This window comes from Microtus pennsylvanicus, chromosome 17 (assembly GCF_037038515.1).
Source record: "Microtus pennsylvanicus isolate mMicPen1 chromosome 17, mMicPen1.hap1, whole genome shotgun sequence".
Lineage (NCBI taxonomy): Eukaryota > Metazoa > Chordata > Mammalia > Rodentia > Cricetidae > Microtus > Microtus pennsylvanicus.
The window spans coordinates 19,090,161-19,106,438 of NC_134595.1; the positions used below are offsets into that span (position 1 = coordinate 19,090,161).

General features: G+C 44.6%; 1 protein-coding gene across 2 annotated transcripts in view; it reads left to right on the top strand.

Annotated features, from left to right (window-relative positions):
* The first annotated feature begins 952 nt into the window (after positions 1-952).
* Positions 953-16,278, top strand: part of Efna5 (ephrin A5) — a 284,402-nt gene continuing 269,076 nt past the window's right edge. Inside the window, exon 1 of one of the 2 annotated variants that reach the window (XM_075951317.1) lies at positions 953-1,559. In XM_075951317.1, the coding sequence (XP_075807432.1) occupies positions 1,435-1,559 (125 nt within the window). In that variant the 5' untranslated portion in view covers positions 953-1,434. The remainder of the gene's footprint in view (positions 1,560-16,278) is intronic. The other variant, XM_075951316.1, reaches the window with a different exon arrangement.

Below are 16,278 nucleotides of genomic sequence, written 5' to 3' on the forward strand. Positions count from 1 at the left end.
GAGGCAGCTTCAGATCGGGAAGGTTTTCTGATGTAGTCACCGGGGAGGTGCCACCAGCTCCTGCCGTGCTCCCTCTCTCTTTCTCTTTTTTTTTTTCTCCCGGTTGCAAACTGATTGATGAATCTCTACAAGTTGCTGGGTTTGGGGCCGGACCGGTCGGAGTCACAGGGACACTTTTGAGAGCTCACCCCGGGGCTCTTGGCACGCGGTGTGGGGGGCTCAGGCTCGCTCCCGGAAGGCGATCGGAGACTGACATCAGCTCATCCCGGACTCGGAGGGCTCTGTTGGAAAGTGATTGTTTCCCCTCCCGCTTTCCAGCATAGCAGTTGGGTTGGCGTCGCCCTGCAGGTCTGGGCATCCCAGCCCCGCCTGGCTGGTTCACAACCTCTGCTCTTCATTCACGGCTGCACCCACAGCCGGCCAAGAAAAGCAAGCCGGAGAAATTCCCGACTCAGCCAGCGCCCGGGGGTGCCATCTCTCTTTGCCTCTGCGGTCGGACTCCTCTGGGGACCTGCTGGAAGACGGGGAGAGCCAAACTTTTCTTTGAGGTTTTTCGAGGCAAGCCCGCTCTTCCTCTCTTCGCCTGAGCAGCTGCGGCTTTAGGCTCTTCCAGGACGCCGACGGAGCCGGGCTTGCGGATCCGGATCCCCACCCTTCTCTGCGCACCTCCGGGTACCGCAGTACCTAAGACTCCAGCGAGCCTTGCGGGGGTCGCCGGGCCAAGACAGAGAGGGAAGCTCCGGGCAGCGTCCAGACTCCTGGGGCCACAAGCGTGAAGAACCCCCCCTCCAGCCTGCCCCCCCCCGCGCCGCCCTCGTCCACACAGCGCCCTCCTCCCGCAGTTTCTCTCCGGCCGCCAAAGTAACTTGGAGCAAAGCGGGGCGCACAGCGAGGGCCCAGGGCAGCAGAGGAACCCTGCGTAGACCGCGGCGCCGACGCTGAGCCGGGCCCGGCGGGCCGGTGTATGTCTCCCCGAGGCCGCGGCGCTCAACTCCTGGTGACTGTGCAGCGTGCGCCGCCGCCTGCCCTGACCCGCGCTGCCGCCGCCCGGCCCCGCACGCACCTCCCTCTCCCGGGGTGACCGGCCTGCAGCCGCCGCCCGAGACACAGCTCTGCACCCCTTCCCCCTCCCTCGCCGCCGCCACCGCACACACGCACGCGTCTCTCCGTCTTGTGATTCTTCTCCCCTCCCGAGCCCTTCAGGGGGGGTGCGAGTTTGTCCCCCCCTCCCGCCGCAACCCACTGCCTTCTTTTCTTCTTGCCCTCCTCCTCCTCCCGCGCTCGCCGCGCTTCTCTCGCCCCATCATTTTATTTATTCATATTTATTTGGCGTCCGGTCTGGTCTCTTCTTTCTACCCCTCTTCCTCCCTCCCTCTGGATCCCCGCTCTCTCCCCGGAGTGGCGCGTCGGGGGCTCCGCCGCTGGCCAGGCGTGATGTTGCACGTGGAGATGTTGACGCTGCTGTTTCTGGTGCTCTGGATGTGTGTGTTCAGCCAGGACCCGGGTTCCAAAGTCGTCGCCGACCGCTACGCTGTCTACTGGAACAGCAGCAACCCCAGGTAAGGTGGCCGGGGTAGGGGCGCCGAGCGCTCGGGCTCCGCGGGCCTGGGCCGGGAGCGGGGAGCAGCGGTGGCCGGGAGCGGCGCGCACCAGCCGCAGGCAGCGCGCGCCCTAGGAGCCTGCCTGCGTCGCCTGTCGCTGCTGGCTGCTGGCTGCCGGGCGCCGGCGGGAAGCGCTCGCTCCGCGCCTCTCTTTGTTAAGCTACGGCCGCCCGCAGGACCGGCTGGCTGCTGCTTGGAATCTCCTGGGCTGCGCGGAGCCGCTGCCTCCGAGGGGGTGCGGGGAAAGGCACGAAAATGGGCGGGAGCCGGGGACCAGCGACTTCGCTTGCAAGCCGGGGAGACTGGCTTGCACCTCCGGACCTCGGCTTAGGGCATGGGTCTGGGCAAAGCTCTGGGTGCGTATCGGCGAGAGTTTGCTCCTGGAGCCTGGGGGTACAAGACTGGGCCCGGGGAACCAGCTAAACATCTAAGTGGGTTTTTTTGGTTTGTTTGTTTCTAATTTAAACATAATTCCTTCTTTTCCCCCTGTGCGCGCCCAGAGCGCACGGTTAGGGGAAGCGAAGTGGGGGGGGGGGGTCGTGTGTTGATGGAAAGCGGAAGCTTTAGGTTTTAATGTTCTTTTTAACTGAGAGAAAACTGTTCGGTGACACCCCCCCCCAAACCGAGTCGGTCTAAGGCCCAGCGCGCTTGGCGGTGGAAAGGATTCTCATAGCTCGGGCACCCTCCTTTCCCCCAGTGGGCTTAAGGTGCCAGAAAGTTTGATCGAATGCCGGGTTACGTCACGAGTGCAGAGCGAGCTGCCGGAGTTGGCGAGCCGGAAGGTGGGAGCCCTCGCCCCAGGGCCTGGCGCTGCGCAGCTGGAGGGACGCGCGGTTACCTGGAACTGAGTGTCTGCGACCCCGAAGCCCGCGGGCTACGCGGGAGGCTGGAGGCGGGTTCCGGGGACTGCCCCAGCGCACGTGCTGGGCCCCAGCCAGCCGCAGCCACCCTGCGTTTCTGGACCCTGGAGAGGGGAGGAGGGTCGTCTCCAGCACCAGGCAGACCCTTTCGGGTCCGGAGCATTTCCAGACCGTACTTTCTCCCGAATCTGGACCAGCAATCGGGCCCGCTGGGCCCACTTCGCTCAGCTTCCTCCTGTGGGCTGGTGCTGGTGTTGTCCTGGGAGGGAAGCAGTATCGCTTGTACCTAGGATCATAGGTTTTTCTCTGAGCCGAAGTGGAAGTTGCGAGAAAAGAGGCGGGAGGCCGAGGGCTGAGCCTGTGGTTGTGGCGCATCTACTGCTCTGGACTAGGGGGCCGGCGGACATCTCCAATCCAGTTTCCCACCAGCCCTTTCTAGCGCCTCCAGCTTGCCCTCCGTGTGAATTCGCGAGGATTCGCAGCTTGACTGGGGTCAGCTGGGATGAAGAGCCGATTTCTCCAGGAACGCTCTAAGGGTTGCCCAGCCTAGGGAGAATCTGCCCCGCCCTGTTCCTTCAGCCCAGTCACACCCAGGTAGCCTGAAGTCCTAAGTGCCTGCCTAGCACAAGTGGAGACATCCCTGAAAGTTTGCGTTTTTAATCAAAAGGGTGTTATGGGGGTGGGAGTTAGAATGGGAAACTATTTCCTCTTTGACACGCCACTAACTACTATTAGGAAAAGAGAAAGAGACGACTGTGCTGAAGAATCTGCCTTTTATTAAAGCCGACAAGACAGATAGAGCAAGCTTTCCAGTTACGATGGTGTTAAAAGCAAGTCTAGAGTCTAATTACGTTGCTTGGCGTAGTCCTCTCTGGACTTTATTGGGAAGCGTGTATGGAACAACAGCTTGTATTTTTAAACTTAAGTGCTTTATCCAGTGGGGTCAGTTGTTTGAATTTGAGACAGTTGGCTCTTGTTTGTCACTTAAAAACTCAGTGAGATCTTTTTGCCCTGGTATTCATTCATTACAAAGGTGGGTATTCCAGTTTGCCCCGGATTTTAGCAGAAGGAAGCATCAAAATGTCTGATCTGCCACCCCCACACCTGTCAAGTTAGGCTCAGTAAGTTGCAGGACATTTTATCTCAGTTTTAGTCTTTTGATACCGTTGTTTAGTTTGAGATTAGCAAATTGATTTTTGTCATAGGTCATGTTTTTTTTTTAAATAAATCTGGCCTGCCTAAAGAAAACTCTTTCTCTCAGGATACCACGGTGGCTTTGAACCTGCTCTAAGTAAGAATCTGTAGACTTTTTTTTTTTTAAATACCAGGAGTAGATCTTAAACTAGCCTGCTAATTTGAACACTGCGGAAAATGTCTCCCTATTTGATTATTAGCAATTTGATGACATTCCAAAAAAGAGTAAGGGACCTTTCTCAGATCCAACGGAGGCATTTATTGTGGTATGTGGTTAAAATTAAAACTTACTTTAAGGATAGGTAGTTGTAGGTAGTTTTAATTCAGCTTTATTGAGTGAAATGTACTTTTTATACGTTAGGAAAAGTCAGTTTGCTGTAACCCAAGGGGGCAAATGAAAAACAAGTAATTTCAAAGTAAAAACCAATTCTTTGTCCCAGGGATAGAAAACATGTCATAGAATCTGTATGGATTTATTCAGTATTACAAATTGAATGTTGTGTATTTCCTTTTCATATACATTATGATTTTGTAAAGTAAGCTAGCTCCGACTTTTGGTCTTCTCTAGATGAGTCAAGATTTTGCTGGATCAGTAAAGCAATAAACAGACTTCAGCCTTTGGAAAAATAAGTAGACTATATTACTTGAAATTTAAATTCTATTTTAACTTAAAAGTTCAGTGAGCCCATTAAACTGATAAGAATGAATAGTTTCTGAAGACAAAGTAAATATATTTTAACTTCTGTTAGATTCTGCTTGAAACTGTGTTTATTTAGGTTGAAATAAAATTAAATATATCTTGGTCATAAGCATTAGGCAGCTCACTCTGTAACATTACTTGAAGTAACTTCTGAGGCACATAGAATTCTGTCTACCTTATGGAGTATCTTTCCTGACTTTGCGTTGATTCTAGGAAAATATAAATTCATGTCCTGTCAGCATAGATCTACAGCTAGAGCTCCTCTCCGTGCTGGTCACTCCTGGGAAATGGATGTTCAGCTTTTCAACTTTGCTAACTTTTTAGTTGCCAGTATTTATTAGGCAGTGAACCCAATTGATTTTATGCATTAAATTGGCACAAATCTGTGCAATAGCAACTGAGAAATATCAGTCTGAATAGAAGTACTATATCACGTTTGCCTAACTGCATCCTTCACGTTTCTCAGTTGTGAAGCCTTGCTGGAGTTTTACCTAAGAGTGTAGACAATCCTCTTTACTATGAAACTGCATTCTAGCTGGGCTGTAAGGGAGTGATTTGCCCAATGAAAATCTCACTCAAAGAGGGTATACCTATTTGCTTTAACTTCAAACCGTAGAAAGATTTTAAGGAACTTTTGAAGATCACTTACAATAATAAAACTTTATTTGCATCGCCCCCCTTGGTAGCTATGCTTATACAAATAGACACGACTTAATATTAAGAACACGTCCATTAACCTGAAGATTGCTGTAAACAGGTCAAAGCTCGCAACAACTATTCTTTTAAACGCCGTGGTATAGTGAACGTTGCTCTTTAGTTTCTCTATTTGCCAAAGTGATGCTGGAGTCATTAAATATGTCTTCTGATCTGTATTGTAGGTAAGGGAGTTAAAAAAAAAAAGACAGTTGCAAATATAGCGGATGCAGCTCTCCTCAATCTGTGTTTTGCTTCTGCTAAGGTATGAACATTATTAGTTTTAAGAGTTTATTAAGCGTGTTAGGTTTCACTAAGCACAATCTAGTTTTCTTTTCTTTTTCCTTTGCATTCTTTCATTTCTGTAGGAACTAGAAGCTTGTCACCTACGAGCAGTAGCTCACTTGCGTTGTTTGGTTGTGTTTTCATCTGGAGTTCTGAAAGTGATCGGAGTTGTGGGCTAGCAGCCCTGATTGTTTCTGAAGGTGAGGGACCCATGCACACAGCGAAGGAGGGAGAAGTGCTAATATTTTTCTAAGAGTATTCCCTTGGGTATTTGTCTTTCCAAATTCAATGGTTCATTTTAAAAACATCCGAGCCATCGTCAGCTTGGTCATGTATGCCAGAACCCTGGCACTGTGCTTTTTTTCATTGACAAGGAAATGAAATCATCACCGTTTAAATCTAGGCACGAGAAGGGAAGGGAGAGGGCAGAGTCATCTTTGTTTCCAGTGGGGTCTGTGATTGAATCTGTAAAGGATTTCTTTATTTCTGGAAGTTTCACATGTTTAAAGTGATGTCTTTATATGTTCAAAACACATTAAAAAATGGCATCATACGAAATCAAACTCTGAGTTCCAGTGCCATGTAATGTTATCATTTTTATTAACTGTATTGGGATAAGTTTATCATTTTGATATTTATATCAGAGTTACGTAAGTACTCTACATTAGATGGGTATCTCATGTCCTTATGTATGTCCATTTATAGATCTGCGGTCTACACCACCCTCCCTTCCTCTCTCCTTCAGAGACAGACATTTGCAGAAGTCCTCGTCTTAGTTTTTGGCCTGCCTTTCCTGGAGTTTAACAGAGCAAGATTAGCCGCTGAGTTTATTATTCCCCAGCCATGATGCGCATTATTTTACAGTCATAGGAAAGCATATCCTGTCTGCTTCTAAGGTGACTGACATACCAGTGCTGCGTGAGGCTGCTATCCGGGCTCATTCAGCCTTTTCAGTATGAAACCAGTATCAAGAAACTGAGTAGTCCAAGCTCTCATAGCCAGCTGTTAGGAGTTCCCTTCTTCCGTGGTGTGACCAGAGAGGTATTAGCCAGGTTTATTCTGTGCCTGATACACAATAGCGTTGGAGCTCTCTGCCTGTGACAACAGGGGCAGGTTTAGATGGAACACTTCGCTTTTGGGAGCAGATTCTCTTCCTGAGTTTTCTGCTGTTTAATCTTGCAAAGTGCCTCTCTGAACAGGCATTTCATGACCTGGCTTCCTGTTGGACAGGGACAGATAAAAATGGTACTTCCCTTCTCTCCTGTTGCTGTGAGAGGAGCATCCTACCAGCCTCACCCTGGGCCAAGAAAGTGAATGCATACAATTAGTCCTTCAGGAGTCCTGGGCTTTGCTAGTGTAGGAAAAGAAGATGCCAAAATAATTTATCCGAGAGAGAGAGGGAGGGAGGTTGGAGGGAGAGAGGAACAAAATGTAAGAATATGTTTTAAAAAACAATTTTATGTATATAGTAGTATTTGGTGCATTGTATTGTCTATTTTTCAAAGTAAGCCATTTGCTTAATTTTTGAAAAAGACTCCATTCCTTGTCTGACTGCTTTGAAAAAGCTCCTTCGTTAGAAGGGTTTTAAAAGGTATGGTCTCTTCAGGAATGAGCCACTCTGTTGGGTCAGTCCATGGTATTGATTTTTTCCTCACAAGTAGAATATAAACTATTAAAATAATAGCATAACTACAATATCCATAGTGAAAAGGAAGCTTGTGTTCCCCTAAGCACATGAGGAAGGCAGTCCTTGCCCCTTGCCTGGGACAACTCACTCAGACGAGCCTTCTACACAGAGGGGAAAAATTGTATTTTGATCAGTTGTGACAAATAACACCTTCATATTCAGGCATAAAAACTTCAAAGAGGAGTATGAGGAATGAGTTATTAATGCTCACTTTTAATAATTTGTCTTACCATAGTGGTCTTGGCCAAGCGTCAATAAATTATTGTCTCTTTGAAGGGGCTGATTTATACTCTTCCATTTATATGTTGGTCTGCTTTTCAACCCATGTCCTGAGATGTTTTGTAGCAAAGTTTCTTGTGATTAATGTGAACTTCCAGTGTTTCTGAATAGGAGATCACTCACCACTAGGAAGTCCGCTTTTTTTCCCCCCTCTTAAATTTGTTTGCATTTTTACGTTTTCAAAATGTAGTCAGTCACGAGCAAGTCGGCACCATGACACTGAACCACTTGGTTTAAAAGTAAACATTAGTAACGTAAACTCTCTGTGCAAAAATGACTATACATACTTCTTGGTGAAGAGAAATCCATGTATTTTGGTCTTCTTGATGGTCCGTAGTCCTTACTGCATTCCCTAAAGGAGTATTGCTGAGCTTCTGAAGTCCATGCAGCATTTGCCCATAGACGATTTACATGGATACAAACTCCTGATTTTTGAGCTTTCTGAATCTAGTTTTCCAACAGTGACCCATATGTTTCAACAAACATTGCTCTAAGATATTGAAAACTCCTCCTGAAGTACCTAGCTGCTGAGCAACTGCAGCACACTCGTGAGGGCTCACTCAGCCTTCATTCAGGTGAATTCTATCATTTTCAATAAGGAAAACTAACCCTTTGTCATCTTTAGAAACATCCTTCACGCAACTGACAGTTGACAGGTTGAAGAAAATGTTACTGTCAGGTCTTATTTTCCACCCAAGGGAGGAATAAAAATAGGTTTATAGGATTTTTTTTTTAAAAAAATCTACTTAAAAGTTATTTCAAGATGGAGGGAAATATTTTTAATTTTTATATGGAAGTCATCAAATTAATCTGCCCTTACTTCAGGGAAGGTCGGCGAATGCATCTCTAGGAGAGATTCTGAACAGTTGGGTTCCTATGCTTTAACTCTACGAGGACAAATGCAGTTGAACCGCTTGTGTGTTTTTTATATAGGATTCTTAGAGATGCGAGCTGATACTATTCCTATTGTGGTTTAGCCAATGGCCTGATTTTCATGACTGGGGATCATGATTTGGTGTGAAACGGAAGTGAGAACTTACCCATCCGTGATGCCCCAGGATCGCCACGCACATGCGTGTAGGCCTTGGACAGTCGTGCTAAGTGCACACAAAGATTGGGCCGTTTTGAGAAGTGGCTTTGTTATTAATACCTTCAAAGATCTGTACCGTGTAACCATTGTGTTCCCAGGTAGAAGTGTTTATGAATAAGACGAAAGTCCTGTTTCTGCATTTAGAAAAGCTGGGTTTGGCTTCCAGCATTTTTCTTTTCTTCCCCCCTCTCAAAGCAGCCATCTTGTTTTAAGTCCGATTTCATTTTTCTCATGAAGATCGTCTGGAAATGAATATGGATGCAGAAGCGGGCTAAACCACCAAGTAAGCATTTTGGTGGGACTCTGTGTTAAAGCACTAGCTTCATTTACAAAATCACGAAAATGCTGTCTTCCTGTGTTGAGTTGACAAAAGGGTGTTTTAAGTAGTGTTGATGTGCTTAGCCGAGGTGTGTCGTATTTTAATGTTAAATGCTAGGCTATACCATATTTCCATATGTGCTTTTCTCTCGAAGCTTACGATTCACTGCTAATTTCAAGACAATATGTCGGCACCCCCACCCTCTCTACTGATTTTTTTTTTGCTGACCCAATTAAGTAGTTCTTCCTATTGTCTGACATCAGTGCCCCCCGCCCCCCAAGCAGGAACATATATAATTGATGATCATTACCAGGTATCTTTATGCAGTAAGAGGCAGGGGTAGAAATGAGGATGCTTCCTAAATTAAAGCATTTGTATGCTTTAAGAAGCATTAGGTGATGTCAGAGCCCAGGTGCCCATGAAATACAGCCTCTCTCTCTCTCTCTCTCTCTCTCTCTCTCTCTCTCTCTCTCTCTCTCTCTTAAAACACACTCTTTTGAGGGTATTAAAAGAGAATTATTTTAGAGGCAAGCACATTTGTTACTGAAACTTGTGAGATCATATGGGCTGAGTCTGTTCTGCTTTCTACCACGTTCTGTATTTCTGGGTACAGTTGGAAGAACATGTGGCCTAGTAAACTTTACCAAAAGTTTACCCTACACTTCTTGCTGCTGCATCTGTTTGATGATGTCTGGGAACATCATTATCTTGTATTTTGGTAAAAGCAAGGCTTCCTGAAGATTAATTTCTAAAGTAGCCCATCTCTGTCTGTCTCGTTTAAACTGGGCCCTCTGTCTGCTTCAGATCACTAGAGTTCAGAAGAGGCGCTTGCGTGGTTCTAGACGCAGGGTGAAGTGGGCAAATAAGCCTCATGCTTAAAGAACAGATAAACATCTATGGTTAAAGTCAAGATCTGAGTTGGCAGAGATTTTTTTTTTAAACCAGAAAGCTTCTCTCTGCTCCATCATCTCCTTTCCTTTGACAGGCTGGTGGAGAAGATTAAAATAGCTGAGCGTTCAAAGTGACCTTTTAGCTTTAAATGAACTAACAAATACCTTTGTTTTTAATGCTGTTTCCGAGCTGTCAGAGTTTCCATTTTAAGTTCTACTAGTGACTTATTTATATAGGTTAAAAACTGTAATTAACAATTAGCTCTTGCCTCTTACTATGAGAACACGCACGATGAAAGCGTTTTCCTGTAGGAAATGTGGTCTTGTGGTTTGAGTAAAATTAAGTTATGGTTTTAGTGAAGTCATTAATTGTTACCCAGGTTTTGATGATGGGGGAAAGACATGATAGATGTTGTTTCTGAGATGTCAGTGGGATAACTGTTTTGTTGCATTTTTTTATTTTATATTTTTTTTGGAGCTTAATATATAGGAGACTTAACCTACTGAAGAACGTTTTTATAGTGTTTAAGTTAACGGGGACAAGTGAGACTGGAAAGAAAGGTTAAGGCAACTCTCAATATGGGGAAATTGTCTTTTGTATTTAACAATTAGGTTAAACAAAGTGTGAGCAAATGGACCCCGGCCCCCTTCTATTGTTTCAGGGCAAGAAGATTCAGACAGATGTGGGAATGTGGAAGCAGTGACCTCTGACTCCCACAGCATGGCCACTGTCTTGGCACATAAGTGTCCTGAGCCACCATCGTAGCAGGGGACCGGTTTGAAGTGACTGACACTTTGAGATGGAGCCCCCACGGCCGATGCTGTGGTTCTTTGCAGCCTTGCAGGGCTTCACCAGGCTTCCCAGCTTCGGAAGAGCCTCGCCTGCACCCTTTAGGAGAAACGCTTCTCGGGCTCACAGCTCTGCTGTCTTCTGGATGTGGTCTCTGTCAGTGCGGTTGCTACAAATCTTTGCTTCCAGATAAGTTTACTCCTCCAGTTGGAATAAGGCAGGATAAGGCTCAGAGGTACCTTTTTGCTGGGACAAAGCACTTGCCTGCTTTATTTAGCAAATACTTTTTTTTAAGATAGCTGAAAGAAACGCTTTGTTAAAGGCCTTTTCTTTTCGTTCCAGGTCTGCAATCTTGCCAGTAACCTTTGGGTTCAGGCAGACCATTACTGTTTTAGATACTGTGGCATTCCGTGTTTTCTTCATATATTTGTTTACTGTTACTGCCTCAATAAACTTTTATGCCTATTTCTGTAGTTTTTTTGGCAGGGGCTCCATTTATTAGCATTTAGTGACCCAGCACTAAAAAGGGGTGCAGTTCAAATAGTCGTGCTTCTGACAGGGTTTTGTGTCAAACGAGGGAAAATAATAGGGAAATGAAAGCTGCCAAAACGTGTCTCCCAGTTACTAATTAATCAGACGAGAAAGGACCTCGGTGGCAGATCTCATGTCCACCCTGGCAGCAACTTGGGGACGCTTCCTTTTAAATACTGTATAAAAGAAATTGAAGTAAGTGTTAGGAAATGTAGCACCCAGATAGAAGATGCAAATGTATATATATATATTTTAATTCTGTGAAAAACGAGACAAAAACCATAACTTAATACTGAACCTCTGTATTCTTCCCAGCTGTTATCGAAAACATAAAGCTATTCTAAAGAGTATTTCCCTTATTAATAAGCAATGCCTTTATTCTTATTAATATTTTAGTGTAAGCGTTATACTATTCTTGGTTTTAGTTCTGGTGTAACACTTATACATGTTTTATTGTCCAGAGACTTGGGTGTTAATTTTGGAGCTTTCCCCCTCATTTTATGCCCGTCATCAATATTTGGAGATTCTTCTACTTGGGGAAAGAAACTCCCTTCCCTCACAAATTCAAATGTGTTTGTAGGCAGACTTTACTTTTTTTCTAGCCGTGGTTCCTCTATGGTTGCTGGGCCCACAATTAAATGTCTGTTATTAATGTATTTTTTTCCATAGCATTTACAACACAAAAAGGACAAGGTCTTCTGTTGAACTATAGCTGTCAGGGGAACAATGAGAACTAATTACACACTCAGCTATCACCACTGTTGACTGTCCTCTTGGGAAGACAACAACATGGGGTGTGTTGTGTGTGTGTGTGTGTGTGTGTGTGTGTGTGTGAGAGAGAGAGAGAGAGAGAGAGAGAGAGAGAGAGAGAGAGAGAGAGAGAGAGAGAGAGAGAGAGAGAAGTTCATATGTCTACACATAGGGTCAGACATACCTTCTGGTTCATTTGTAATCTATATGTTTTCTGAATCTAAATGAACCATTGGCAACAAAATGTACATCAGCTATCCAGCTCAGCTAATTAGGTTTAAGAACAACAGTTCTTTGATGGAGAACCCCCACACTTTAGTGCCTCTTCTTCATAATATAGATGGAATCAGTCAATTTATGCCTCTGAGTATCTCATTAATTTAGATATTATTTGGGCATGGTCTTGTAATCAATGCACACATGTTGTTAATTATCTAATTCTTCCTTACAATTATTTCTTGAAAATTGATAGTTCCTTACCTAAATGTTTGTGTCGCTTTCAGGACGGTCAGTTTATTCTACAGAGTTCTTTGGTGCTGTGTCACTGTCCTGGTCACTGTTTTGATGTATTTAAGAAAGGAAACAAAACAAGAAATAGTGCTTTTTTTTTTTTCAACCGTCAACAGCTTCGGTATGTTTGCTCACAAGCCCTTGAGTTATTAAGTAGCAGGGTGTTTCTGAACCAGTTCTGGGTTGCGGTCACTTCACACTCCGCTTGTGTGGAGGATCCTGCCTAGAGTCACTGTGTCTTCTAGAAATGCTTTACACGAACACTTTTCATTCTTTGGATGAATTGTCTGTGTTTGAAGAGAATGCGTTTCTTGTGTCTCATACCAGATCCAAATGGGGGAATTCAGGAATTTTGTATTGATTCAAACATATTTCAAAAAAAAAGAGTTCACATTAAAGGAACGTTGTCGGTATTAGTAATAATATCTTCTATTAGTAATAATATATTCATGTGTTAGATACTTAGAAGTTATGATTGATAAAATATTTATTGAGTGAGACCATGTGGAAAACACCGAGAGGCATAGCGAAGACTCAGAGAGAAGGCAGGCGGTGTCTGTGCCCGTAAGGAATTCAAGAGTTTGGTTCAGAGTTAAGAATTTTGTGGCTCTAAATGACAGGACAGAGTAGGAAATAAGAAGAAAAAAGAAGAAATCTTCGCATCATTTCACTTGGTAGGAGCCTGTAAAGTGTCTCCTGTGGACCAGTTTTGGTTCTCAGAGCTGGCAATAGAGTATTGTAGACAACAAGCCAGCCTCCAGGAAACATATATTCAGTGCTTTCTAGGTCCCTTTATCTTACCCCTAGGGTGCACTTGGAGGCCTTGGGGAATCTTGCTGAAAGGTAGATTTTAATTTAGTAGACTTAGGTAGAGACCCAGTCTCTCACATTTCTGACAAGGTACCAGGGGAGAGTGTCATGTCCAGTGATGCAGAGACCTTGGACTGGGAACTAATTGGGCTTGGGTGTCCCCTGAATATTCAGTGGGAGAAGTTGATTCTCTCTGGCTAAGGACTCCGGGTGGTGTTTGCCTGGGCCTCCTATGGAACCGTCTCTGTGGTTTCTAAAATGGCTTCCTATTTGCATGAGTGAAATTATTCGCCATTTAAAAGGCCTGAAAGGCCCAGCAGTCTTCATTTCTAGCCGTTTCCGCCAAATTGCAGACATATAAAATAAAATCGTACATTGAGGTTTATGCTTCATTGAAAATGTACCATTAACAAGGTGAAGGCTGGGGATTTGGTTGTAAGTCCGCTCTGGAGACAAATCCTGCTGCCGTGGAAATGTTGTCTTGGCCCAAGAAGTTTGACGAGAACCTTGCTATGAATTTTTAGGGAATTTACATGCAAACCTTCCCCGAAGGCACTGTAAATTGAAGTTTCGGGATGACACCTCAAAACCAGACTTTTAACACTTTCTAATTTAACTCCATGCGGTCAAATGAGCCCAGAATGTTTATTTTATATTTGCACAGAAGATGCATATTAACAGTTTTTCTGTTCCCACTGGCTGAGTGTCCTGTGTGTGGCTTTCGGGAACCTACACTTCCGGCAGAGCTTTACCTACTGGGGGAAGATCCTTCCTGTTCTAAATTTCTATGATGCCAGTGTCCTTAGCGCGAAGCTGTTCCTACAGAGTCTATAGATAGGTTTCTGTGTCCTGTCGTGCCGAAGGCCTCAGTTTCTTCTGTCGCCAAGAGTGTGTGATGATTTCATCAACAGAGAGCCACAGGGCTGGCTAGACTTTGGACACTCCGCCTTCCTTTGTTTATCGTTTCTGTCCTTATTCTGTCACGGTGAATCCAGTACCACTGACCTAAGTGAATCCTACATCTCTGAAAGCATCATTCAGTAGACTTGATGCTGATGTGGAGAGAAAGATAAAACCTGCTGACTCTCAGGTCCTTAGGAAGGAAAACCAAGACAATGGTGAGCATTCTACTTAGCTGTCCCTTTATTTTCAAAAATTATTATAATTATAATAACTATTTTTATTGTTGTTGTTGTTGTAGAGATGGTCTTGCTTTGCAGCTCTGCCTAGCCTAGAATTCGCTGTGTAGATCAGGCTGGTCTCGAACTCACAGAGACCAGCCTGCCTCTGCCTCCCGAGTGCTGGGATAAAGGAGCGCATCTCCTGGCTTGCTCTTATTTTATAACAGTGTTTGCCAACACTTTTTGTGGTTAATTATAAAGCAGAAGCAAACATCCCCCTTGTTAAATTCTTGATATAATGAATTTAATTAAAATTCTGGGCAGCAGTTGGTAAGAACAATGAACATTATTAAGAATAGTAATTCAGTATAGGGTTGTTTGTTCATTTGTACGCGTGGGTGTGTGCTTCCCCTGACATAAAGGAGGATGCTTCTCAATAGGAACGTTGAGGGGCCCTCTCCCTGTTTCTACAGTTTACAATTCACTTAGATTAAAGAATTTTTCAGGCGCTTCTTCCACTGTGTGTGAGCAGAAGGGGCTCTTAGAAGGGAAGCGTGCTATGTACTTAGAAGACTTTAAATTTAGGAATCGGCTGTATTGACTGATTAAAGTGAACTTATTTGAATATCTCCAAGGGAATGTCTTCATTCAACATAGGATCATGGACCTATGACGTATGGTCAAGGGTGGGCTTAGAGTAAAGTAGACGATGGTCAGTAATTCTAACTAGTGTTTGGTCATCCCCCCCTTTACATTTTTTCTTTTTAAATTTTTGGGGGCAGGGTTTCTCTACTTAACGCCCCTGCCTATCCTCGAACTTGCTCTGTAGACCAGGCTGGCCTCAAACTCACAGAGATCCGTCCTCCCCTGCCTTCCGAGGGCTGGGATTAAAGGCGTGCGCCACTAAGACCTGACTTTGCACCCCCATTTTTACAAAACAGTAGATAAATATAGTGAATATTGAAAAATGTATCTTACGGTTATTAAAGGTACTTTTTTTGTCAGATTAATAGATTGTAATTGAGTTTTTAGGCAACCCCTGATATATATGTCAACTGTTTTGGTAACATTAAGGGGGGAAAAAAAGCATTAAATTCAACTATTTTTTAAATTTGAGTTTTGTAATCACAAATGTTTAGGGTAAAACTTTTTTTTGGAGCATTATGGAGGCACAAGGCTTAGCGCACAAGGTATTTGAAAACATAGTGAGGGGCTGGAGAGATGGCTCAGTGGTTAAGAGCATTTTCTGCTCTTACAGTGGACCGGGCTCAGTTCCCAGCACTCACATGGCAGCTCACAGCCATCCTAAGTCCAGGTCCAGAGATCTGATGCCCTCTTCTGACCTCTGTGGGTGCCGAGCACTCACGTGGTTCACATACCACATGCAAGAAACAACTCTCACACATCAAATAAATAAGAAAGAAAGCCAAAATCATATCAAACTGAATTTGCCAATCATCTTTTAGCTTTTTTTTTTTTGTTAAATTTTAGATCTAGTTAAATTTTATTGCTGGTTGAATTAGAAGGTCCCTTCATTAGTGTCACGTGTGAACCTGAGTTTTTCCCATCCTAATAAATAAATAAATAAGTGCAATAAAAATAATGTCTTCCTTCTGTGAAAATTTAAAGGGAAATGTATAGAGGAGACCCTAAAGTTGCTATAGAACTGTTTGATAAGGTGCGTAGAAGACATTAGCACTGGTGCACAGCTTCCATGACCTTAACCAGGCAGGAGCCCAGGCTCTCCTGAACCTGCGTTCCTCTTTTTCGCACTTAGACTGGAGCGTAGACTCACTCAGACGCCTGCTTCCCAGGCCAGGGAACGGAAGGGTCAGAGTTCAAGGGGGCACGTTTACGTCATACAGGTGACTCTCACTCTATAAAACCCAACATGTCCTTATAGATTGCAGATGAACATGTTCTTCAAGTGGGGAGGGTGGCTCAGGCCTGTCGACCCAGCACTTGGGAGTTCAAAACCAGCCTGTGCTCTATAGTAACACTCTGTCTCAACACAGGCAAGCATTACAAAACAAAAACTGCAAAGGAGAAACTCGGTTCTCAGAAATAAAATCTTCCTTTCAAAGCATCTTGGGAGAGTTAACGTTTTAAAAGACGAATTTATCAGTGTGTGCTGTGGTATCTGGGAGCTATGAATTTTGCACTTGCAT